Genomic DNA, 23,518 nt, shown 5'->3' with positions numbered 1-23,518 from the left:
TGCCTTTATTTCATGGCCAAGGGCATTCCTAGGCAGACCCCATTCCTGGATAACCGTGCTTCCTCGCCCGCCTTGGTGGTCTGGTCTGGGGAGGCGCCTTAACCCTTCCCAGAAGTCCAGTGGGAAAACCAAGATGTTGGTTGGTGGGAGGTCCCTCAGGGCGTCAGATTGAGCAGGGCCCCATCCCAAATCCAGTGGGTCTGGTCTTTCTAAGAGGTCCAGGCCAGGCCCTGACTTTTTCCTGCTCCCTTGGGGCCAGAGGCAGGGCTGAAAGTGACCCCCGGGGGGTGGACTGAGGACCTGCCGGGGAAGTGGGTAGGGCCCTGCGTGTGGCTTGATCTCTAACCTTTAAATATTTAGGTTTATGGGACCCCGGGTTTTGCAAATGTTGGAAATGGCCTTTAGGAAGTTAACTATGGTAGAAACGCCCAGCACAGAACTTGGCACACAGTAGGGCTCTGTGATGATGGCAGATGGCTTCGTGTTGCCAAGGCTGCTTGGCTCTCGTTGGCTGGGTGTGGCCATTTCCTCTGCAGCCATCACGGCCCCTTTCCCCAGGGCCAGGCCAGCTGTCATCCCACAGCCCCGCCCCCTGGGCACATGCCCCTTCCGCCAGGTCCCCGAGGACTCTGGAGTGAAGCTTCCCAGAGGCTGAAGAGCATAGTATGAATATTGCATGAATAATAATAACCCTACCACTTAGCGGTTATGCACCGCTTTCCTCTTCCACAATACTTTACCGTCATTAATTAGTTATTCTGCACTGCTTCCAGCCTCCCCTGCTCTCTCTGCAAAGTCAGACTCTCCTGAAAACAGACCTTCTCTGTTCTGAAGCCCCAATGTGAAGTGAGTGGGCCATTCCCAACCTGGAATCCCTCAGCCTTTTAGAGGCCACAGCAGAGACCCAAGCCCTCCAAAAGCGGGGGCGGGGGGGGGGGCATCTCCTTTGCGACCTGAGCGCCTCCCCAGAGAAGCCTCTCAGGATGCTCTGCCTCCCCTTATCCCTCAGCCCCCTTGAGAGCTGAGAACCTGACATCGAGCGGTGGCTGAGTGCCTGTGGAGGACAGTTTCTGCCCACACTTCAGTCTGCACACCTCCCCCCACAACCCCTGGTGAGGGGATCCTTGGGGCCACGCTGTGTGTGTGACCAGGCAGGCTTCCCATGGTTGGCTCCATTGCAGAGGGGCCACTGAGCTGGGAGCCTGTCTGGCCCAAGTCCATCAGCTGAGCAGTGGCGGGATTGGGGCTCAGACGTTCTGGTTCCAGGTGTCATTCCTTCCCACCCACCATAGGGGCTTAGGTAGGTTTCACCCCCTCCCCCCCAAAGACATTCAAATATGGAGCAAAGCCCTCCACTGGTAAGCATGGAGTTGGCTGGGTGGTTCTGGCTGTGGGTCCTCTGATCCAGGCCTCCCTGGATCTCGCCACCCACCCCACCAGGGCAGCCTCAAGCTCCCCTCAGCTTCCAAGCCCCTCTGGCTCCCTTGGGATTCAGCAGCTTCCCTGCCAGTTGTGAGAGCACTTACATCTCACCACTTCCTGGCCAGCCTGCACCTGGGACTCCCTGGGGTGCCCTGCCCCATGGGAAGCACCCCTGCGCCTGGAGCACCCTTGGTTTTTACCTTGGGCCAGAGCCGGCTCCCTGCCTCCAGCTCCTCCATTAGTCTGGAAAGATATTGATCAGTTTGGCTTCTGCAGCTGAGTGTTTTAATCCCAGTGTGTGAATCTTTAAGAATTAATTAGCAAAGATTGCTCAGGCAAAACTAAGTGGGCACAAGTTTGGATACTGTCTGGTCACCTACCATTATTGTTTTCCTCTTAATTATGAGGCTATTTCTGGAAGCTGGAGGCACTTGCCCTTGTGTTTTGTTGCCTCCGCTGGGCGCCTCCATTTTTCTGGTGGCCTTCTGTGGCCTTAAGCTTCCTGTTCCTGCCAGGGCAGGGTGGCTGCATCCTGGCTGCCTCTCCTGTCTCCATCCTCTGGAAGGCCCCGAGAGCCTCAGTTTACCTGTGCTCCCTTGCTGTTTTCACCCACTAAGCCACCTTATTCATTCCCAAGCCCTCGCACCCCTATGGCCCCTCTTTCTCTGCCTGGACACCCTCCCTACCTGCCTCCCTTACCCTTGCCCCCACCATCTCCACTAGCTCCTACGTGTATTTTTTTTTTCTTTTTCTAGGGCTGCTCCCCTGGCATATAGAGGTTCCCAGGCTAGGGGCCTAATCAGAGCTGTAGCCACCAGCCTACACCACAGCCACAGCAATGCCAGATCTGAGCCCCATCTGCGACCTACATCACAGCTCATGGCAACACCGGATCCTTAACCCACTGGGCGAGGCCAGGGATTGAACCCGCAACCTCATGGTTCCTAGTCAGATTCGTTAACCACTGAGCCATGGCCTTTTGTTCTTAATTCAAATAGCGCTCTCCAGGGGACCTTCTTCGAGGCCTCTGGCTGGGTTAGGTCCTCCTTGGTCCTCCTGGATGGCTAATGGGCTAAGAGCTGTTAGCAGGGACCCCAGTTGTGGAATTCCTTCCTCACTGCATTTCCCAGGAGTCAGGGCCTCTGCAGGCCAGGGTCTGGGCAGTTGTGAGCGAGGTTTGGGAGTGAGTGGCCCCTCTGGCTGTGTACTCTCTTGCCGTCAATGGGGTCCATGGAACCCAGGGAGGCATCGCCCCCAGGATCCCATGCCCAGCGTGGAGCCGCCTCTGCTTTGCTGTCCTCGCTCCTCTGTCTTCCTCCTGCTTTCCATCTCTTGGGCCCATGCAGCTCTGCAGTTTTGGGTTCTGCCCCAGGTCTAGGTGCTTTCACAGGAAGAAAGGAAGGCTGACAGCTGTGGGAGAGGAGTGGTGACGTCCTGTTTACTCACAACTTGGCGACTGCAGCCTCTACCAACACTGACACCGGAAGAGGGTATTGAGGAAGAGCCGTTTCAGGTGGTTTTTAGGTCGTGAGCAGGGAAGGGTCACAGGTGGGTCAGAGCAAGGCTGCAAACCTAGCAGCCACTAGGCGCCAGGGTGCTGCTTCATGCAGGCCAACTCAGCCTCTGGCATCCTGCCTTCTTTCCATATTTGGGCTTCATGTGCCTAATTTTCAGCATCAAACAGCCCCAGGGAGAGGCCAAAGGGCCAGGGCCACCGACCTTGTTTTTCTGAGAAGGGGCCCCATCTGTGAGCTCTGAGAGGGAAGGACCGCCACCAGCCATCGCCCCTAAGCCAGCCCCATAGAGAAGCGTGCCCTGGGTTCCCCTGGGACCCCAAGGTCAACTTCTATGGCAGAGAGGCAGGGACAAATGGGAGATAGAAAGAGCTGTCTGGGTGAGCACTTTCTAGGTGTCAGTGTCTGAATGCCCCCTTTTCAGGTGGGAAGAGCGAGGCTCAAGCTGTGCCGTGTGGTGTGGTGTGAAGCACAGCTGGGCTGCTCCTTTTCTCTCCTCACTTCTCTTTCTCATCCGCCCCCCAGGGGGATCTGGCTGTGCTGTACTTGGACCCAGAGCCTCAGGCACATCCAGAGCAATGGCGCCGTGTGTGTCCCATCTGTGTCCCAGGCGTGTTGCCAGGGTGTTCCACGAGTGTTCCCGGACTCACAGCAGCAGAATCACAGCAGCAATGCTCTCACAGGATTGGTTTCTCTGTGGCTGAACTTTGCTTCCTCCTGAGCCTTTGTTATCACTCAGCTCTACAGACTTGATCTTATCACTGCAAGCCACTCTGGAGGCATCCGCATCAGCAGGTGCCCTCCAACCCAGGTCCTCCCTCGGCCCCAGAGGTCCCAATTCCAGAAGACTCTCCTCTTTCTCAGTATTGTCCCCAAAGTCCCAGCGTTGAGTCTTACTGGCGTGAATTGGATCACCTGTCCCACCCCTTGGCCAGTCACTGTTGATGGGAAGAAGTGATATCTGATGATTCAGGTATGATTCCCTGGAACCACTTGGAGGTGGTTCCCCAGAGGAAAGCCAAGGTGCTGCCTCCAGCCAAGGGGCCAGGGGAGGTGGGCCTGCCACACAGCAAGTGTCCACCCTACATGCCCCATTCAGACTGCCTGTGGCTCATGGAGATTGAGGTTTGCAGGATGATGCTGGCCATCACCCAGGACACCCTGATCTTTTCTTCGGTGTAAAGGTCATCTCCCGTCACTCTGCAAGCCCTTTCCCAGGGGACCATGGTCTTGGGTTGCTCCTGCCCCCCGCCCCCGGGCACCAGGGCCATGCAGTGTATAGCAGGTACTTCCTTCCTATGTGTAGCCTCTGTCAGAAGAGGATGCACGCCTGTTCTAGACATTTGAAATCCCTTCCTCGAGCTGACAACATTGGAATTTTTGCCTTCTAAAGTTAGGAACCATTGTGCAATATTGAAGTTCCAAGATGAAAATGGCCAGGCATCAATTGACAAACCCTTAGGGCAGCCTCTCCCTATTTTTAGTTCAGATACTTTTAGAACGACATCTGTCTGCACGCACGCCCACTGCCCCACAACTGGAAACACAGCCTGATTCTGCCCAAATAAGGGTGGCAAAGAGGAAGGGTGGACCCAACAGGTGTGGACAGCATGGGAGGTCTGAATATCAGGGATGGGCTCTCCATGGGTCAGATTCCAGCTGAGATGGGGCAGGCTACCCTGTGGCTTCTACTCCTTCTCTGGAGCAGCCCTGCTATCTTGTCCTGTGGCTGCCCTCCCAGGACTGGGGGAGGGGGACCCAGGGAGCCTCCAGGCCTCAAGACTATTTACTCTTTCAGGAGATTCCTTCCTATTGGGAAACCACTTGCAGAGAATAGGTTGTGTTCTGCAGGACTGAGGTGGGAGGGGCTGCAGAGAGGGCGGCTGAACACCAGCTGTTTTGCTGGGAGAGGTGGAGTGTCAGTGTCTGTGTCTGTGTCAGCTTGTCCAAATGGGGCCTGAGGAGGAAGCAGAGACTCTCGACTCAGAGCCGTAATGGTGACTTTGTGCATCTTAGGGAAAGGCACCATCCTCTGGGCAGGTGTAGCCTCAGGCGTGTGGCTTGGTGAGAGCTTTTGGGTGCAGGACCCAGCCTGAGCAATGGAGGCTGGGTGGGTGGAGGCCACCCAGGATCCTCAGTGGTTCTTCTAGAGGCAGCAGCTAAGTTCATGCCCCAGGACCTTTGCTCCTGCCCTCTGCATCTGGCTGTGTGGACAGCCTGAACCAGGAGTGCTGGCGTTCAGGTGGTCATGCCAAATTTGGGCAGGCCTGCGCCTACCACGGCCCTGGGACTCTACCAGTCAGAGGGTCCCTGCATGCCCCCCAGGAAACCAGCCTTGGTACAGCCAACCTGTACTCAGCCCCCTTGGACTGTCCCTGGGGGTTGAGAGACAGTCCTCTAGCTGCTAAGCTCCCAGTTCATGTTTGCACAAGAGAATCCAGAGAATTTCATCAGCAAAAGCCCAGGGTGTTTTCCTCCTGGGTCTCTCACAGACCAGAACACAGGAGCACTCACCAGGCCTCTGACTGCACTTGCAGAGCAGCCTTGCCAGGGCCATCCATCCTCCAGCTCCTTTGCAGAGCCAGGGGAAATCAGGGCTGGGGGCTCACAGGGGTCTGTGGCCCAGGAGGGACTCCCCAAGCTGACGACCCCGGCAGGAGGGAGGGGTGAGGGCGGAGGGCACAAATGTGTTTCTGATGGATCCTCACCCAGGGGCTCATTAGAGCGCAGGGGGAGGGTGGCCTGGAGGATTTCCCTCCCGGAGGAGGGGAAAGGCTGCCGCCGAGTGGCCATCTGGCTGGCTGGCAGGAATTACCAGGACGGGATGTGGCCTGCACAGCATGGCCCACTGCCTGGGTGTGTCATCTCAGCTGTAAGAGCAGTAGACTCATGGTTTGGGGTGTTTTTTTTGGGGGGGGGGTCCCTGACCTTGGACCTGGGGCAAGAGAGGCTGAGGCCCCGAGAGCCTGAGGCTCCAATAGCCTATTTGAGGCTGGGGACTAAGGGCAGCCTTCTGGCTCAGGGTGGATCCAGGATGGAACATGGAGGGAGGTGTCTAAGGGGCCCGACTATGTGAGGGGTGAGAGTGGGGGCCCAAGCTGAGCCCTGGGATCCCTGCCAGGGAGGGGCAGAAAGAGCAGAGCCCTCAGGACCATATGCATTTGGCACATGAGGCCAACGTAGGGCGCTGGGCAGCCTGGTGAGGACTGGGGCCTGCTGCTGTCAAGGAGGCCAGGGCCAGGCTTTTTTAGATTCTAGATGTTCTTTCTTCTCTTTCTTTCTCAGCCCCCTGCCAGCGGCCTAAGCTTCTCCAGCAGAGCCTCTGTGTGTGTGTGCCCCTCTGTCCAGGTGTCTCCTTGTGTCTCTCTGGCTCTCCGACTCTTTCCATCTTGATCTTTCTGAGCTGTATCTTTTCTTCTTTCTCTGTTCAAGTTTCATCAGGAAGACCCCCAAGGGGGGACCCGGAAGAGATGTCTGTGTGAGGGGGGCCAGGGAAGGGGCTGTCGCTTAGTGGGCTTGGCCCCACGCATTGATGCCATGCCCTGCCCTGCCTTTCCCCTGCCTTCTGCCCAGTAAAGGCGGCGAGGGGCCACGTGGGTGTCAGAAAGACCCCAGCAGAAACTTGCAGCCCACACAGCCCTGGGTTTCTGGCCTCAGGCCAGAAGTCAATTCCATTCAGTGACTCTAGAGCCCAGCCTTTCTTTCCGTGTGTGAAATACAAGGCTTCGTCCCATCCCTGGAATGGTTTTTCATCCCAGCTGGTGCAGCAGGATAATGTGAAGAATTAATGTAAAGAAACAACAAAGCTAAGTAGGGGCCTCAAAGAACTGACAAAATCAGGGTCCCATTGTGTTCTGGGGCGTCTGTGGTACATGTGTGAGTGCATCGGCTTCACGTGGGACATCAGATCTCCAAGAAGACTTGTGATTAGAACAAGGCTGCGGACTTTTGTTTCAAAATCCCCCAGCTTTTTCACCTCCAAGTGAGGCCACCAGACAAATCCCAAACTCCACTGCAATAATCCCTTCCCTACCAATGCACTTGGAGTGACGATGGCCTCTGGAGTGTCAACCCAACCCCTGGGCAGTGCTGAGCAGGATCAGCAGATGTGGCCATGTGGAGGTCTTGCAGTTTTTTGGTTTTTTTTTTTTTTTTTTTTTGGTTTTTGCTTTTTAGGGCCGCACCTGAGGCATATGGAAGTTCCCAGGCTAGGGGTCCAATCAGAGCTATAGCCTCTGGTCTACATCACAGCCACAGCAATGCCAGATCTGAGCCGCATTTGCAAACTTCACCACAGCTCATGCCAATGCTGGATCCTTAACCCACTAAGCAAGGCCAGGGATGGAACCTGCATCCTCATGGGTACTAGTTGGATTTGTTTCCGATGACCCACGACAAGAACTCCCGGTCTTGCAGCTTTAGTGAGCAAGTGCCTCAGCCAACATTTGACCTCCAAGAGGTCAGGTCTTGGGAGGTGGACCTTTCTTGGAGCCACCCTTTGGAAGAGGTGGTCCCTCTCAATGAAGTCACTGCTCCCATTTATGAGGAGGAGGGGTGTGGTCTTTGCTGCTTCTGCTTTTGCCTAGAAGCTTGAACCTGAGACTCAGGCTTGGGCCTCACCATCCCCCTGCCCCTGCCCCAGCTCCTCCAGCCCTTGGCCTTGATGTTTTGACATCGTTCTATTAGTTAGTTGCCTGGAATTTGAGTTTGCAGTGCATCACGGGGCCCTGGGTGCAGGTGGCAGGGCTTAGACCCAGGCACTGTCACTTTCTACTTCTCTTGGCCTTTGGGGGCATTGTCAAGTCCTCAATGCCTCTGATTCCTCATGCATCCCACAGCAACGGTGACAGTGCCTGTGTCTTAGAGCTGTTGCTGCTGCTGGGAGTATTAAAAGCATTCATGCAAGTGCTGCACCCAACATCTGCCTTGGAGTAAGTGGCCAATTAATGTGCACTCCCCTCTCCAAGGCCCACAGTTCTTCCTTAGCCCTTCTAAGGCCCATCTGCAGGGACCCAGGGCCAGATTGTGAGCCATGTGTCTTGTCTTAAGGTTTCAAATTGCGGCTAGAAGAATGAGACCAACCCACACCCTGCAGCATGCTCTATCACCATCATTCGTTCATTCATCAAACATCCATTAATTCCTCCTGTGTGCCAGATGCTGTATCAAGTGCTGGGGGTAGAACCCTCCACAGGGCACTGTACAGCCCAGAAGGGAGACCAGCCAGAAGATTCATTCAGTGGGTTACTGGCTGAGAAGCTGGGAGAACAGTGCCTGGTACATAGCAGCGCTATGTACTGTTCTTAAATAAATTGTATGGTCGGTCACAATGGGTAAGTATAGCCTCTGTGAGCACCCAGTGGGGCACCTAAGCCAGGTGTGGGGTGTCAAGAGGAAGTGACATAGAACAAAGTTGAGGGGAAGGAGGAGAGGGGAGAAGATGGGGACAGGCAGAGGCTGTGGGCCAGGAGCAGCGGGTCCTGGGTGGGGAACTGGAGTCAGTGCATTCTGGCTAGAATGAGAGCGTTTATGAGAGTGAGGAGGAAGCAGGAGATGCAGGCAAGGTGGGTCTTAACACAGGAAAACTGTGTTAAAGAACTGGTTTGATGTCAACTATATCTGCATTTTTAAAAAAAATTTGGGGGTTCCCTGGTGGCCTAGTTATTAAGGACCTGGCGTTATGGTTGTGCCTGAGGTCACTGCTGGTTCAGTCTCCAGCCTGGGAACTTCTGCATGTTGCTGCCACAGCCAAAAATATAAAAATAAATTAAAAAAAATAAAGTAAAATAAAAAAATTTTAAAGTGTTAATCTGAAAAAAATCATTTATAAAATGAATGAAATAAAAAGCAGGAAAAAAAATTAAGTCCCTGTTGTGGCTCAGTGGAAATGAATCTGACTAGGACCATGAGGTTTCCGGTTCGGTCCCTGGCCTTGCTCAGTGGGTTAAGGATCCGGCGTTGCCATGAGCTGTGGTGTGGATTGAAGATGGGGCTCAGATCTGGCATTGCTGTGGCTCTGGCATAGGCCGGCAGCTGTAGCTCCTATTGGACCCCTACCCTCCTAGCCTGGGGACCTCCATATGCCATGGGTGCAGCCCTAGGAAGCAAAGCAAAAAAAAAAAAAAAAAAAAAGAACTAGTTAAATTGAACTATTGAACTCAGTGGAACTTTGCCCCTGGTTTTGCAGAGGGCATTAAGGTCCCAGCAAGGCTCTCAGACATTCTGTGGCAACAAGGAGGCACCTCCTCTGGGCTTCCTGTAGCAGGCTTCTTCAGACCTGTAGGCGTGGGTAGCTGGGGACAAGGGTTCGGCCCATGACCCTGTGGCCTGATCACAGCTGGTGGTTCTATTGTAACCAGAATCTGGGTTTTTGTCTTTGCAGATGTTGGTGGAGCTCAAGTGTTGGCAACGGGCAAGTCTGCTGGGGAGGAAACTGGTAGGTGGCCATGCAGCTGATTCTGAGTGCAGGGCCAAGGGGGACAGAGGAGGCACTTGGAAAGCCCTGGGCAGGTGGGCTATCCCCGTAAGTGTTTCCTACTTGTTGTTATAGAACCAGGACAGCACTCACCTCCAGGCCTGTCTGAGTGCCTAACACAGCTTCATTCCAGGGGCATGGTCCTGCATAAGAGCCTGTCCTCAAAGGGGACATAGTCATCAGGGCCACCCTGGTCCACTCTCTCAGATGACAGCCCTGTACAGCAGCCGTGACCCCCCAGGCAGTGGGCTCTGCCTTGCTTCCTTGCCCTCGCCAGTGCCTCATCTGCACGGTCCCGGCCTCTCTCCCTTTCAGGGCTCCGCTCACCCAGCCCAGGGCAGCTTGCCTGTCACCTCCCCTGGGAAGGCTTTCAGGCACAACCCCTGCCACCAGGCATTAGAGTGACCTCTTGTCTTCTGCTACTGAATGGAATCGGGGCTTCATTCCTTTGCTTTCAGTGCTCCCCAGAGCAGGCAATCCATGCATGCTCCATGGATGCACTGATGCAGGGATGCATGAGGGAGGCTATGGGGGGGGGGGCAGAAATCAGCCTTCAGCCACTAGGGAATGAGTTCTAGAAACCAGGGATGGAGCTCTAGAAAGAGGAGATGGGGTGTGGGTGGAGGGACAGGGAAGGCATGTGCTCCCAGTATTACCAGCCTGGGCTCTTGGTCATCCTTAATCCATAGAAATGGAAAAGAAGCCAGACAAGAAAGTCAAGCAAGGTTTTATCAGGGCCCCTGCGGTAGCAGGGGTGAGCAAAACCAAGCAACAGTTTCCCTTGCTCACTCACTCCTCAAGGGGAGGTGAACTGGTTCCTTATATGGGGTAAGGATGGGGGCAGGTCCAGGGGTCATGGCCAGAGGGGTGGCTTCATGGTCTGCTCACCCCTTTGGTGGTGCTGGGTGCCGAGGCATGCATAGTACCTGCTTTTGCTCCTAATACCCTGCTTGTGCTCTTGGTCCTTCAGAAGTGGCAGCTGTTTTATGTTTGTTCATTTGTTTTGCTTTGGTTTTTTTTTTGTTTTTGTTTTTTTTGTACCTTACCGTCCAAAATTTGCCCCAACTGCACATGCACAGTTCTTTTTTGGCCCGTATAGTTTCTTTGTGTTTTGTTGCTTAGGGCAATGTTGTCTAGGGGCAAACACTGCAGCAAAGGGTCCCAGGGCCCAGCCTGTCTCACCAGGAGAGTGAAAAATTAGGTTGGCCTCAGTGGGTTGGCGTGTGGCATGTTAAGCTCCCTGAGCAGGACTTTGGGTTTCATCCTGATGTAAAGGGAGCTGTAGAAGACCTTTACAGGGTGGTGATTGAAGCCCCTTGTTCAATTCCTTCCTGCCCTTCAGATATCAAATACGCCCTCATCGGGACTGCTCTGGGCTTCATCATATCAGCTGGCTTTCTGGCCCTGAAAATCTGCATGATCAGGAAACACTTGTTTGATAATGATTCCTCGGACCTGAGAAGCATGAACGCGGGCTCCAGTGGTAAGGGAAGGGTGGTGTTCAAGCCTGGCTCTGCCCCTGCCCAAGACAACCCCTGTCCTGGGCAGTCACCCAGCTTGAGGCCCTGAGGGCAGCACTGGCTGGAGATAGAATAAAAAACATGGGTTGAGAAGAAATGCAGTGACCTCTCTCTGTCACTGCCTGCCTGTCCCTCTCTCTCTCTCTCTCTCTCTCTCTCTGTCTGTCTGTACTTTTCCATTTCATTGCTCTTGATATTCCTAAGAATCAGTGGGGAAAGGAGCTGAGTTGGCTTCAGATAGAAATTTCTATTCTCTTACTCAAATAACGTGATCTGATGAAATCAATCTTGGGAAGTGGTCAGGCTGCCCCTGGCCTGGCTGCATGGTGGGAGGTGTGCCGGCATGGATTACGTGGGCCAAGTTGCATTTTTTAAAATAAATTGGGCAAGTCCTACTCTGTGTGGTTCTGAGTGTATCCTGTCATCCCAACAGAGCTGGGCTTATGTGAACCCAGTGTGGTTCTCACAGCCTGTGGCAGCTGCGGAGAGGGTGCCACGCTGATGCTGAGCACTCGGTTTGTGAGATTTTTCCTTTTTTGGCCACTCCGTGGCATATGGAGTTCCCAAACCAGGGATCAGATCCGAGCTGAAGTTGCCACCTACGCTGCAGCTGTGGCGACACTGGATCCTTAGTGAGTTTGGGTGGTAAAATGCAACATTGATTCTCACCTTCTTTCTTTCAAAGCGGGACCTGCAAAAACTGTCCCCTGCATATGACTGCTTAATGGGATGACAGTGCAGTTTTCCATGAGGTTTCCCTGAGGATGAGGAGGAAACGCCCTCACCATGTCTTTGGAAAATGTGATTATTATCTGTGAAAACACACAGAAGGGGGACGACGAGAGGAGGAGGCGCAGCACGAAGGGGCTTCCAGCCTGTCCAATTACACAGGAGCTTAACTGCCCATAGGAGTTTGCTTGCTCTTGATTTTGTATCTCTAGGAATAAGCAAGGAGAGGTAACAGCCTCTTCAGCACACAGCAGGAGATGTTCTGGATCTCCTACGGGCAAGGGGGCCCAGGATCTGTAAGGAGGGGGCAGGAGAGGAGGGATTGGGGGGCGGGGGCTCTAGGAAAGCCTCAGCCTTCCCCATGTGCAGAGCTAGGGAGCTCAGTGATGGACCAGATAGGGGAGTTCCAATGGTGCCAAAGGGGAGGGGGCAGAGCACTCAGCCCAAGACTACCCCAGTGGACCCCACCCAGGGAGCCTCTCAGCACTGTCTGAGTTGGGTGGGCTTTGTCCCTCCTGCTTGCCTGGCACTAAGCAAGCTGCACCACCACCATGGTGTCCCCTTCCTAATGTCCTGTTTCTCTGTTTAGAGACCATGGCGCAAAAGAAGAGAGCCCCAAGGTAAGCTTGCCGCCGACCTATGACTGGCATTATTTTTCCTCCTGTTTTTATCCATCCTCTCTCTCAGTTGACATCTTAGCCCTTTGCTCTGCTTTGGGATGCTTCCTAGAGGACTAGGATGCACCCTCCTTCTTGGTCTCCCCTCCCTTGAGTGGTGGGCTGGTGTCATGGGAGTGGGGGGCCCACAGTAGCCAAAGGAAGCTTGGGCTCTCTTCTGCACACCATGGGTTAGATTTCGCCCTACCCTCTGCTCAGAGTCCCCACCACCACCATGCATCCCCCAGCTTCAAGATCATGTCCCCAGTGCCTGCCACGTCCCATATGGGAAACCACATGTGTTCAGCTCGTTGCTCCCTGATTTCCCTGTTGCCACCCAGCCACACTGCTCTAGTGCATAGAGCCTGTGTCCTCCAAGGACAATCCTACCTCAGGATCTTTGCACTTGCTGTTTGTCTCATATGGAATGCTCTTCACCCAGAGAGCTGCAAGCTACTGCAAAGCCCTGAGAGAGGATCTGAGCTATATATCAACGAGGCAGCTGGCCCAGGACCTGGGGGCTGGGTGAAGGTGCAGGTGAACCTGGGAACAGCTGGCGTTTGTTGGGATGGGGAAGTCCTGGCTCAGGGGGTGCTCTTTGGGAAGTGGATGGGAGAAGCGGTGGGGGTGTGTTAGTGACTGCTTTTTTGAGTATAGTGAGTTTAAGGCTTCTGGTGACTTCCAAGTAGAGATGTTGAGTGAGTGGCTGGCTGGGGTGGTGGGTTATTAGAGGGACCTGAAGCATGGTCTGCCCCTCCAGTGGGGGACCTGTGACCTGGGGCTTGGCAAGTACAAAGTATCATGTCTTAAAGGAATGGGTGGATTCATGGGTGAAGGAGAGATGGACATGCGGTACCATGTGGTCAGGAGAGTGCCCTGGGGATGAGCTGGAACTGGATTTTCTCTGCCCACCTTCAGACACTGGGGGTTCTGGCAATGATTTCTGAGTGTGAGGCCCTAAAGCACATTTCATCAACTCCACTTCCATGCGTTGTCTGTTTCCCTGTCTCTTTCTGTTCCGAGGTTGCCACCCTCCCCCCCATTCCCCAAGAGGGCATCCTCTCCACAGCTCACCCAGGGCAGCACTCTGATTGCTCCCCCGCTATAGAAGCAGGGCAGACTGGCTTCCCATCGGGATTCTAACAGTGCTTTGGGCAGACTGGGGCATGAGAGGCCATGGTTTCAGTCTGGAAGGATGAGAAGGGTTAGCTCTTGACATTGGGGGTGGGGAGACTTGAGAAAACATAGATGAACCCCAAGCCCAGAACCTGAATTGCCTATGGGGGCAGCTAGTCTTGTGGTGGGGAGAGCTGGTTGGGTGTCAGTTTGGGAGGGATGGGCTATGCCTGTGTTTGGTGAAGACTCGTCCACAGCATGGCCTCAGGGCCCTCTGCTGGGTGGCTGAGGTACCCCTGAGGGTGGCGCTGGCTGCCATGGCCAGCTCTGGCCCTGTGTCAGGACGACAGAACGGGCAGGTGGAGATTCTAGTGGAGTGATCTCACCCCTCACAATGAGAAATGCTGTCTTGACCATGCCCCACACGCACCAGGGGGAGGGGGGGCACTTTGGGTTAAACATCGTGCTTTGGAAGCTCTAGGGCCCCTGAAGCTTTCCAGAACTGTGCGATTCAAGGACAACTTAGTCACGGAATTCATAAAACAAAGATTTCACAATGCCCAGTGCTTAATCCTGGTGCGTGTGTACATGCACATGTGCGTGCTGCGGGGTGAGGCGATGGCAAAAGCTGTGATGACTCACAGTGAGGGCCTGACACACACATGTGTGTACGTGAAGAGGCTGCCATGAACAATACAACACAAACCAATCTGAGAGCATTATTGAATGAAGATCACTGTGGTTTTATGTTCCTATGTATCATCGTGTCAGAGGAGCGTCTCCATTTTGTGTGTTTGGATGTTCTAAGTTATTTTGATAACTGGAGTTATAAGAGGAAATTTCCATAATCCAGGCGAGGTGGCTGCCATAGTTGGCAGTAGACACTGTGAAAGTGAGGTACATTAAAAGGACCTTGGAAGGGTGCAAGAAGAAGGCGGGGGTGGAGGAAGGGAAGGAAGAGGCAGAGGATGGAGAGAGGTGGGCGGCTGGGCGTTAAGAGCTGGATGGGAGTTCCCCACCCCCGCAATCTAACCCCACCAGGAACAGGGAATGTTCTTGGCACTACCTCACCAGAGCTGCCCTACAAAGAAGGGAAACACAATTCAAGTTTCAAAAACTGACACTAGATGGAGTCAGGCTGAGTCAGGAAGAAGTTAGACCTGAAAGAAAAAGCTGACAAGCAAGATATTCTCCTGGAGCAGAACTTTGCATGTACTTTCTGTTATCTAGGAACAATTTCATGATCATCCTATCCTCCTATTTTGCAGGTTAAACCTCAGTCTCTCTGAAAGGTGAGTTGTAACAGTGATGAATGGCTCTCACTGAAAGGAGGAAAGGTGGTCCCTCTCCTCTCCAGAGCTGGCTGCTAGCGGCTGTCCTGCACGCCCCCTGCAGGACGGGAAGGGGATTGCTAACCATGGGCCAGAATTCCTGGTGCCAGGATGGCTGTGAGACCTGGAATCAGCATCTCTTTGGGACATTTGTAGACAGTCCTAAAATGGGGGTGCTTTGGCAAGATTTCAAATGAAGCTGTGGGGGTGTTTGCCTGATTAGAGCTGAGAAAACTGGGTTTTAACAGCAAGATGGTTAAATTTAATTTACATTTTCCAAGAGCTTATCTTTGACAGAGGCTGATCAAACTGTAAACAAGCTTAGTCATTTGATGAAGAAAAATTCCAAAACTTTTCTTTGTTCCATTAAGCTATCAACTTGGCAGAAATGTCTGTTTTTCAATGCTGCTTTGGGGCCTTGGTGTGAACAAGGCCTGAGTATGCAGGGCAGGGCTTCAGGAGGGGGACAGTATCCAGGGCTACTGGCTGAAGGAGCCCTACTCAGAGGAAAGGAGGCACCTCCCCTGGGTATATCTGAAAGACTGGTTCACAACTCACTTCTCCTCGTCCTGCTTTCCTGCATCTCATGCACCACCCATGTGGTCTCACTGTCTTTCTTTTGGAAAAATCTTCAAATCCACAAAAACGTTGAAAGACAAGTGCAATAAAAACATATTCACCCATCACCTAGATCCACAAATTAACATTTTGCCCTGTAGGCATAATTTTTTTTTCTGACTCACTTAAAAACTAGTATAGATACCACGATAGTTCACCCTTAAATATACCATGTGTCTCCCACATAATCACACTACGACAACATGAATGGTAAGAAATGAATGGAAATGGGTGGAATTTCAATAGTATTATCTATTACACAGCCCATATTCAGATTTCTCCAACCGTTTCATAAGTATCTCTTACAGCTCTATTTTTCCAAGCCAGGAGCCATTATATTTGATTTTGTCTCTTTTTGTTCTCTCTGGATGTTGCTTTCTCCCCCCATGACGTTGTCAGTTTTGAAGTACCTACGTCGGTCATCTTAAGTGAGGCCCTCTTTTCTGGAATGTTTCCTCCTGAGTAGATTCATATTGAGAATTTTTTCAGGATTACTACAGAAGTGACGTTGTGTCTGTATTTTTCAGGACATTGCACCAGGAGGCACATCGCCCCAGGCTCTCTCACCGTTGGTGATGCTGTGTTTGATGGCTTAGTTAAGGAAGCAACAGCTAGATCTCTGCATTGTTGAGAGAAAATCAGCCCTTTGTAATTAGTAAATTATCAGAAGTGTGGGACTATGAGACCATGGGAACAGCCTGACCCCAGTAATTCTTCACGCAATGATCTAACATCTATTTGTGATCCATTTTTGAATCAGTTATTGCATTGAGGGTTCTAATTCCAGCATTCTTTCTACATTTAATAGCTGGCATTCTTCCAGAAGAAAGACTCCTTTTCCCCTTTTTCTCTTTCTTTCACTTGTTGAAAGTTATTCCTATGGACTTCAATGAATTATCTTTCATCACCATCATGAATCTTTCTGATGCTCAAATTGTCCCAAGTTATCAGTATAAGTCACTACTTGGTGGTTTTAGAGAGGATCCTAGTAGTCATTGAGCATTTCCATTGCTCATTTCCATTGAGCATTTCTGACATAATATCATGTGTCAGTCTCACCTTTTCTTGTTTGTTTGTTTGTTCGTTTTTGCTTTTTCGGGTCACACCCATGACATATGTATGGAGGTTCCCAGGCTAGGGGTCTAATTGGAGCTACAGCTGCCGGCCTACAGCACAGCCACAGCAACATGGGATCCGATCTGAGTCTTCAACCTACCACCACAGCTCACAACAATGTTGAATCTTTAACCCACTGAGCAAGGCCAGGGATCGAACCTGCAACCTCAGGTTCCCAGTCGGATTCATTTCCGCTGTGCCACAACGGGAACTCCCATGTCATTCTTACCTTGTACTGTCCTTGCCCAGACCTGGAATCACCCATTTGTCCATCCCTTTCTCCTCTTCCTCCTTGTTTTAGATGTGGAATAGGTTTTTGAAACCAAGATCTAGGCACAACATGTGCTCACGGCTATTGAAGATCACTGCTTGTGGGTTCTCTCAATGGACAGCCAGAAAATGTCTATTTAAATCAAAAGCTCAATACCATAAAGTTCTTAAGATTTCCTCATTCCATATTTCTATTTGGCCTCCTCTAAAGTGAAAAAACTTCCCCAGCTATATAAATATTTTCACCCATTTGCTCTATCCTATAATACACACAAAACACATACTTTCAGAATTACACTATACAACTATAAATTCACTTAAAAATTTCTTTGCATTTCTTTTTTCTTCTTAGAATTTAGGCCTCCTGGTATATAGAATATTCTGTTCAAATTGAATTAATCATTTTCTCTGTATGGTTATACTATCAATTTGATACAAAGTTAGAGACATCCCTTTAAGTGTATATGCTGTTTTAAATTTCCTTTCTTAATCCTTTTAGTATAATTTTATTTTTCAAAGATGTGAAACATGTATATAGTTCATAACTAAAAATATAAGCTCAGAGACATTTTGCTTTCATCCTGTCCACTCCGTACTGCTCCCACCCACTGCTTTGAGGTGCTTTTTTTTTTTTTGTCTTTTTAAGGCCTTACCCACGGCATATGGAGGTTCCCAGACTGGGGATCAAATTGGAGCTATAGCTGCTGGCCTATGCTAAAGCCACAGCAATGCCAGATCTATCTAAGCCACATCTTCAACCTTCACCACAACTCGTGGCAATGCCAGATCTTTAACCCACTGAGCAAGGCCAGGGATCGAACTTGCATCCTCATGGATACTAGTCAGATTTGTTTCTGCTGAGCCATGACGTGAACTCCAAGGTAACTAATCTTAATAGCTCCTGCTTTATCCTGTGTTCCTTTTACAAAAATGTATTTAATTAAAAATATTTTATATATACAATTTTTATAAAATTAGATAAATACATATGTACAAATGTATGCATGTATATGTATATATAAATATTATTTTAGTTCTCATATGGGTTTATTTTTATTTGAATCTCTGATTTATTTGATGTGGTATACGGTATGAGATATAGATCCAATTTTACCCGTTCCCAAATGGCAATTCAGTTATTTCAATATCATTTTTAAAACCACCCTATTTTCCCCAGTGTTTCATTTGCCACCTTTATCATGTTCTAAATTTCCACATACACTTGGACTCTTTCTAGACTTTATATTATTCTCCAATGCTATTTGTTTATTTATTTATTTTATTAAAGTATAGATGATTTACAATGTTGTGCCAATTTCTGCTATACACAAAGTGACTCAGTCATACACACACACACACACACACACACATTCTTTTTAAAAAATATTATTTTCCCATGGTCTATCCCAAGAGATAGGTTATAATTCCCTGCACTATACAGTAGGACTTTATTGCCTAACTATTCCAAATGTAATAATTTGCATCTAATAACCCCAAACTCCCAGTCCATCCCACTCCTTCCCTCTTTGCAACTACAAGTCTGTTCTCCATGGCTATGAGTCTGTTTCTGTTTTTTAGGTAGGTTCATTTGTGCTATATTTTAGATTCCACATATAAGTGATATCCTATAATATCTGTCCTTCTCTTTCTGACTTCAATTAGTATGAGAATCTCTAGTTGCATCCATGTTGCTAAAAATGGCATTATTTTCTTCTTTTTTTTTTAATGGCTGACTAGTCCTATCATATTTGTGATTTTTCATGTGCCATAACCATACTCTTTCTTGTAACGGTTTCATGGTATGCTCTATTACCTGGCAAGGCTTGTTCCAGCATGCCCTCTTAGTCTGTTCTAGCTATTCCTGTGTATTTTTTTTTCAGATAAACTTACAATCAACTTCAAAATCTAGCTACAGAAACAAACATTTTGGTACCTTTATTGAGGTTGCATTCCATATTAAAATTGAAGGCAATTGACTTCTTTATGATGTTAAAACTTCCTTCACCCACAAGAAAGATATATTTTTTACAAGTCTGTTTTGTGTGTCTCAAGAGAGTTTTCAGATTTTACTCTTATGGATTTTTCACATTTCTTGTTAAATTTACTCCTAAATATTTTATGTTTTTGTTGCTTTTGTAAATGTAATTTCCCATTATGTCTCCTACTTGCTCATTGATTGCTTATAGATTTTTTTTTTTTGGTGTGCTAATATGATAGCAGCTGCCTTATTGAATGCTTTTATAGTTTTGTTGATTTTCTTCTTGTTTTCCTTGAGTTTTCATCATATCATGTCATCTGCAAAACTGTAAATTTTCTCTCCCAATTCTTATACCTCTAATTGTTTTATCTTCTCTGATTGCATTGGCTAAAACCCCAATGTTAAATAATAGTGAAAATAGTGAGTATACTTGTCTTGTGCATGATCTTGTTGGGAAATCCACTAGTAGTTTTCATTAAGTAAGATGCTAGCTTTAGGGCTAAAGTATACGTGTTTTATCATGTTAAGGACATATCCATCAATTCCTATTTTACTGAGTTTTAAAAACCAGAAATATGTGTGGGATTTGGTTAAAAACCTTTTCAGCATTAGCAGGCATTAACTAATCCTCAGAAGATATACCCTGGAATAGTCTCAGGCAAACTAGGACATATAAGCCCCTTCATTACTAGTTTAGTTTAGTCTTTCTTCCTTCTCTCCTTGTTGGTCTGTGTGATTTTTGCAAGATGGGGGGGAAATTTTGGATTTAGGCAGCCACCATAATCCTACAATCTCCAACAGTCTCTTTCTCTTTCTCTTGATACCCAGCCCAGGTTCTGCAGCCTGATTCACAACCAGCAATTGCTATCCCATCCTCTGACTAGCCTACCTTTTCTTGCAGGTTTCACCTGGATCTCTAGGGGCTGGCAGCATGCCCATCTGTAAAGGAATCTGTGTTCTGTCAGAGAACAATTCTTTGATGTGGTATCTCACAGGCACCACTTCCCCAGCTCAAGGACATTGGGGGTGGGAGGAGGTTGCTCAATGGGAGGTTGCCCATCTTCTTTGGACATCAACATCTCAAACACAAATGCTGACTATGTCTAGCTAATTTATATACTCTTAGCAACATCTGAGAGGGCTCTTTTAACTCAGAACTTGTTAAAAAGAATAAAATGGATAAACTTTCTTTTGAGCCCCTGGACCTCTATACCAGCCAGATCAAACTCTCTGTTTTTCTGAACCTTCCTCCCTTCAGAGGAGAAATATGAAAACCTGACAGCATTTGAGGCTTTCTCTTGGAATCCCTTTTTCCTCTTCTCACTCTCACAATCCTTGCTTGTTTCTAACGTGCTTGTCTTCCATGTCAGCTCTACTGCCATTAAGCTTTGTAACCCTGACCTCGACCTGTGCCCTTGGTCCTCCACACATGGGGTAAGTAGGTACAAACTATCCTTTTTATTTGATGTTGACTTGGCTTTCCTCATTCTGACCTGTCTTTCTGCCCTGTCTTTTTGCTATTTCTACTTCTTCTCTCATGAGTAGATGTTAGACTTCAAGGTATTGGGACTAAATATGCACAATGGAATGGTATAGGCAAAGATGCATTGTAAGCATAAATATGCCATGATGTTATAACTATGGATAATGTTTATGTGAAACTGCAATGAATGTTGGTATGAATTTGGCCTCAACATGGAAGTGTTGGTGAAGTGCTTAGCCAATAGTGGTCACAGCAGGGTCTCTGTCCTACTTTTAGTCCAAGCTCTACTATACCAGTGTCTGGTTCAGTGACTATCTTTTCTTCCATGTTCCTAGTTTTTAATATGTATCTATACTGTAATTCCCTCCCATCAAAGCTGATGCACTTAAGCGCAGAGAAGTCTCACCCTCTGTACCAGCATAGTTCAGACTTGAAGGTAATGGTTTCTAGTTACATTCTCATAGGTCTGTCTACCTTATTCCTTGCAGCACCTGCTCAGATCTATGCAAACTCTTCAAATATAGGCATGGTGCTTCCCCCTTGACATGCCTATTAACCTTTGGGAATGACTTCTTCCCTTTTTGTCACTGAAAGTGGATGAGGTTTTGTGGCCTCAGTTTGGCAGGCAGAAAACAACCTCTTGGTTGAGCTCTAGCTGAAAAACTTCCCCCTTCATCAAGAGCCAGTGGTCTTTAGGTCCCTTCTATGTCACATGAGGAAATGTCCCACCTAAGATTTGCTGATGAACCATTTCATACCTGTTTAATTGTGTGGGTTGCATAAGCATATGCCATGATTAGAGCATAGTCATTCTGTCAGTACATCTCCCAGATGGTTCTTTTCCTTTCTAGAAATGCACAAGTGATTGAGCTCTGAGCAAACAGCCTCTTCAGAAGGGGTTCAGCACTCTGGACTCTTGCCTACAGTTGCAGTCTTAGAGACAGCTTGAATTTGAGCACCAAGGCTGGTGATGGACCTTCACAAAGAACTCAAAATCCAGAGCAAATAATAGAGCATATAGATGCTGCAATACCTCTATGCTAAAGGAAAATGTTGCTTCTCTTCTACAAGAAGCTGATTGCATAGATAGATGTAAGAGCAATCTTTCCAGCAGTAAGAAAGAATTGAAGCCAGCAAATCTTCACTGCCTATCCTGTTCCCCATGTTGGAGCTGGTCATGCTTCGTGATATCTTTGTGTCCATGTCAGTGGAACCTACCTGCAGCAAATGGCTCATGGAATGAGAACCAAACTCAAGACACAACTTCTTTAGCACCACCGTCTTACCAAGAGATGAGTCACATTTTCTAGGACTGTTAGCCTCACCTTCTTAGCTGCCAGAAGAATTCCTCTGTCAACATTCAAGGGCCCTGAAACATGGAAACCAAGGGGCAGTCTCCATTCCCATAAATGAAAGACAGACCTTCCAAAGGAAGAAATGGCAGGCTGAACTGGAGTGGGAGTAAAGGGTCTGATGGCCATGGAATGGGCCTGCAGCTCTGCAGCCCTTCAAATGGTGGAGTCAACCAAGGATTAAATGAGAAAACAGCTGTAGTACCTTGCAGAGAGCTATACCAATGCAAGTGATTATTGCTCTGCTTATGGAATTATGTTGTGGTGATGATTCCAATGCCCATTTCTTATCATGGAGGACATAACTGGCAGAGGCTTAAGAAACCTACATCTTTGATTATTGCCATAAACCTAAGTCTCTGTGGTACAGGCAGCATTCATATTTCTCTCCCCTCTAATAGTAACCCTGTATTTCTGAGCTGTGTAAAGGAATGCTCTTTGCCCTTTCATTCAACAGAAATACAGGTGTCTGTATGGACTGGCTCTTCTTAGATTGGGTTACTCTCCTTGTGTGTGATGAAAGATGAGCTATATTTCAAAACAAAGCACTGTGTTATAATAATTTGCCTGGATTCCCAGGGCATCTTTTATCTGAGTTGATAACAATGTAGTTCATTAGCAGCCTTTGTTAACTGATAACCTAAAGCAGTAATGCAATATTCATAAGCAATTTTCCGTGTGTAAGATAGAATAAACCATCTTGTGAGGTATCTGGTAATTGATTTGCTTCTTTCAGCAGCATTTTAATTAAGACATCTGGTTGTGAACTGAAGTCGAATGTGTCTGGATTCTCAGTAGTCATTTTAACTTCTGTAGACACAACAGAATGTGGGGTCCTCTCCCCCATCCCACATTATGACCTATTTTCCCAGCACCACTCCCAGGCTCTGGTTTTGTCTGAATCCCACACAAGGTCTCTTGTGTGAAAAATATGGAGAAGTACATGGAAGACCAGTGCTTTCTCCTCAGCTTATAAAGGTGAACACGCTGTGGAAGGTTGAACAGTCTCCTTGACTCCGCTCCCCCACCCCCCACTCCCCAATCCAAGCTCAGTGGCTTCCTCTAGTGGCAGTTTTACCAGAAGCCATCTGATGCCTCTTTTGACAGCCCCCTCTCCATGGGAGCAGCTCCTGCGGATAGAGGTGCTAATGGACATGTTTTGGAAGCAACCACAAGAAGTCATAGAGTCAAGCAATGGCTTAAGTGAGGGTTTCTCAGGCTTTCCCTGTTTTTTGATGACCTTGGCTGTTTTGAGGAGCTGTGGTCAGGCATCTCGTAACTCTCCCTCACTTGGGATTTGTCAGCTATTTTTCTCATGAAGATAAGTTTCCTTCAACCTAAGTTTTAACAGAAAATTGATTATAATCACCCAGTAAACCAATAATCATACAATGAACCAATGATCACACAATAAACCAAGTGTTCACTCATCTTTATTCTTGTTCATAGAAATGACATGAGTCAGATAGCTGATGAATTTCACTTAAGGCTCAGTAAAAGGGAAAACTTTCGTTTTCAAATAAAGCAACACAACTGTTTGTAATTAGTGAAGAGCTGCATCAAACCCCTGTGTGTGTGACATCAGCAGTAGAGACCAAGAGAGTCCTCTGGCTCCTGTTGGGAACAAGTATGGATTTGACATCTCTGTCCTCTTACCCAAGATAAGACAAGCTTGCTTTTGCTCACTCTGGGCAGGCGGGAGCCTTTAGCAGTGTGGTCTGAGCTCTCCAGGGAAGTGGGTCAGATCTGCCCATTATTTTATTTTATTTTATTTTATTTTATTTTATTTTATTTTAATTTTGTCTTTTTGCCTTTTCTAGGGCCGCTCCTGTGGCATATGAAGGTTCCCAGGCTAGGGGTCTAATGAGAGCTGTAGCCTCCAGTGTACACCACAGTCACAGCAACGCCAGATCCAAGCCACGTCTGTGGCCTACACCA

The 23,518-nt window shown here is 48.8% G+C and overlaps 1 protein-coding gene across 4 annotated transcripts in view; it reads left to right on the top strand.

The window, feature by feature from the left end:
* TMEM273 (transmembrane protein 273) overlaps nt 1-22,298 on the top strand; it is a 33,686-nt gene extending 11,388 nt beyond the window's left edge. The window contains exons 2-8 of one of the 4 annotated variants that reach the window (XM_047761278.1): nt 7,986-8,269; nt 9,319-9,372; nt 10,754-10,894; nt 12,250-12,280; nt 14,701-14,724; nt 20,116-20,179; nt 21,080-22,298. In XM_047761278.1, coding sequence (XP_047617234.1) covers nt 8,266-8,269; nt 9,319-9,372; nt 10,754-10,894; nt 12,250-12,280; nt 14,701-14,724; nt 20,116-20,179; nt 21,080-21,097 — 336 coding nt within the window. In that variant the 5' untranslated portion in view covers nt 7,986-8,265 and the 3' untranslated portion in view covers nt 21,098-22,298. Of the gene's footprint in view, nt 1-7,985; nt 8,270-9,318; nt 9,373-10,753; nt 10,895-12,249; nt 12,281-14,700; nt 14,725-15,908; nt 16,492-20,115; nt 20,180-21,079 lie in introns of those variants that run through there. The other 3 variants (XM_047761276.1, XM_047761279.1, XM_047761277.1) reach the window with 3 other exon arrangements.
* Nucleotides 22,299-23,518: the final 1,220 nt, after the last annotated feature.

This window comes from Phacochoerus africanus, chromosome 15 (assembly GCF_016906955.1).
Source record: "Phacochoerus africanus isolate WHEZ1 chromosome 15, ROS_Pafr_v1, whole genome shotgun sequence".
Lineage (NCBI taxonomy): Eukaryota > Metazoa > Chordata > Mammalia > Artiodactyla > Suidae > Phacochoerus > Phacochoerus africanus.
This window is presented reverse-complemented; position numbering and strand designations above follow the sequence as displayed.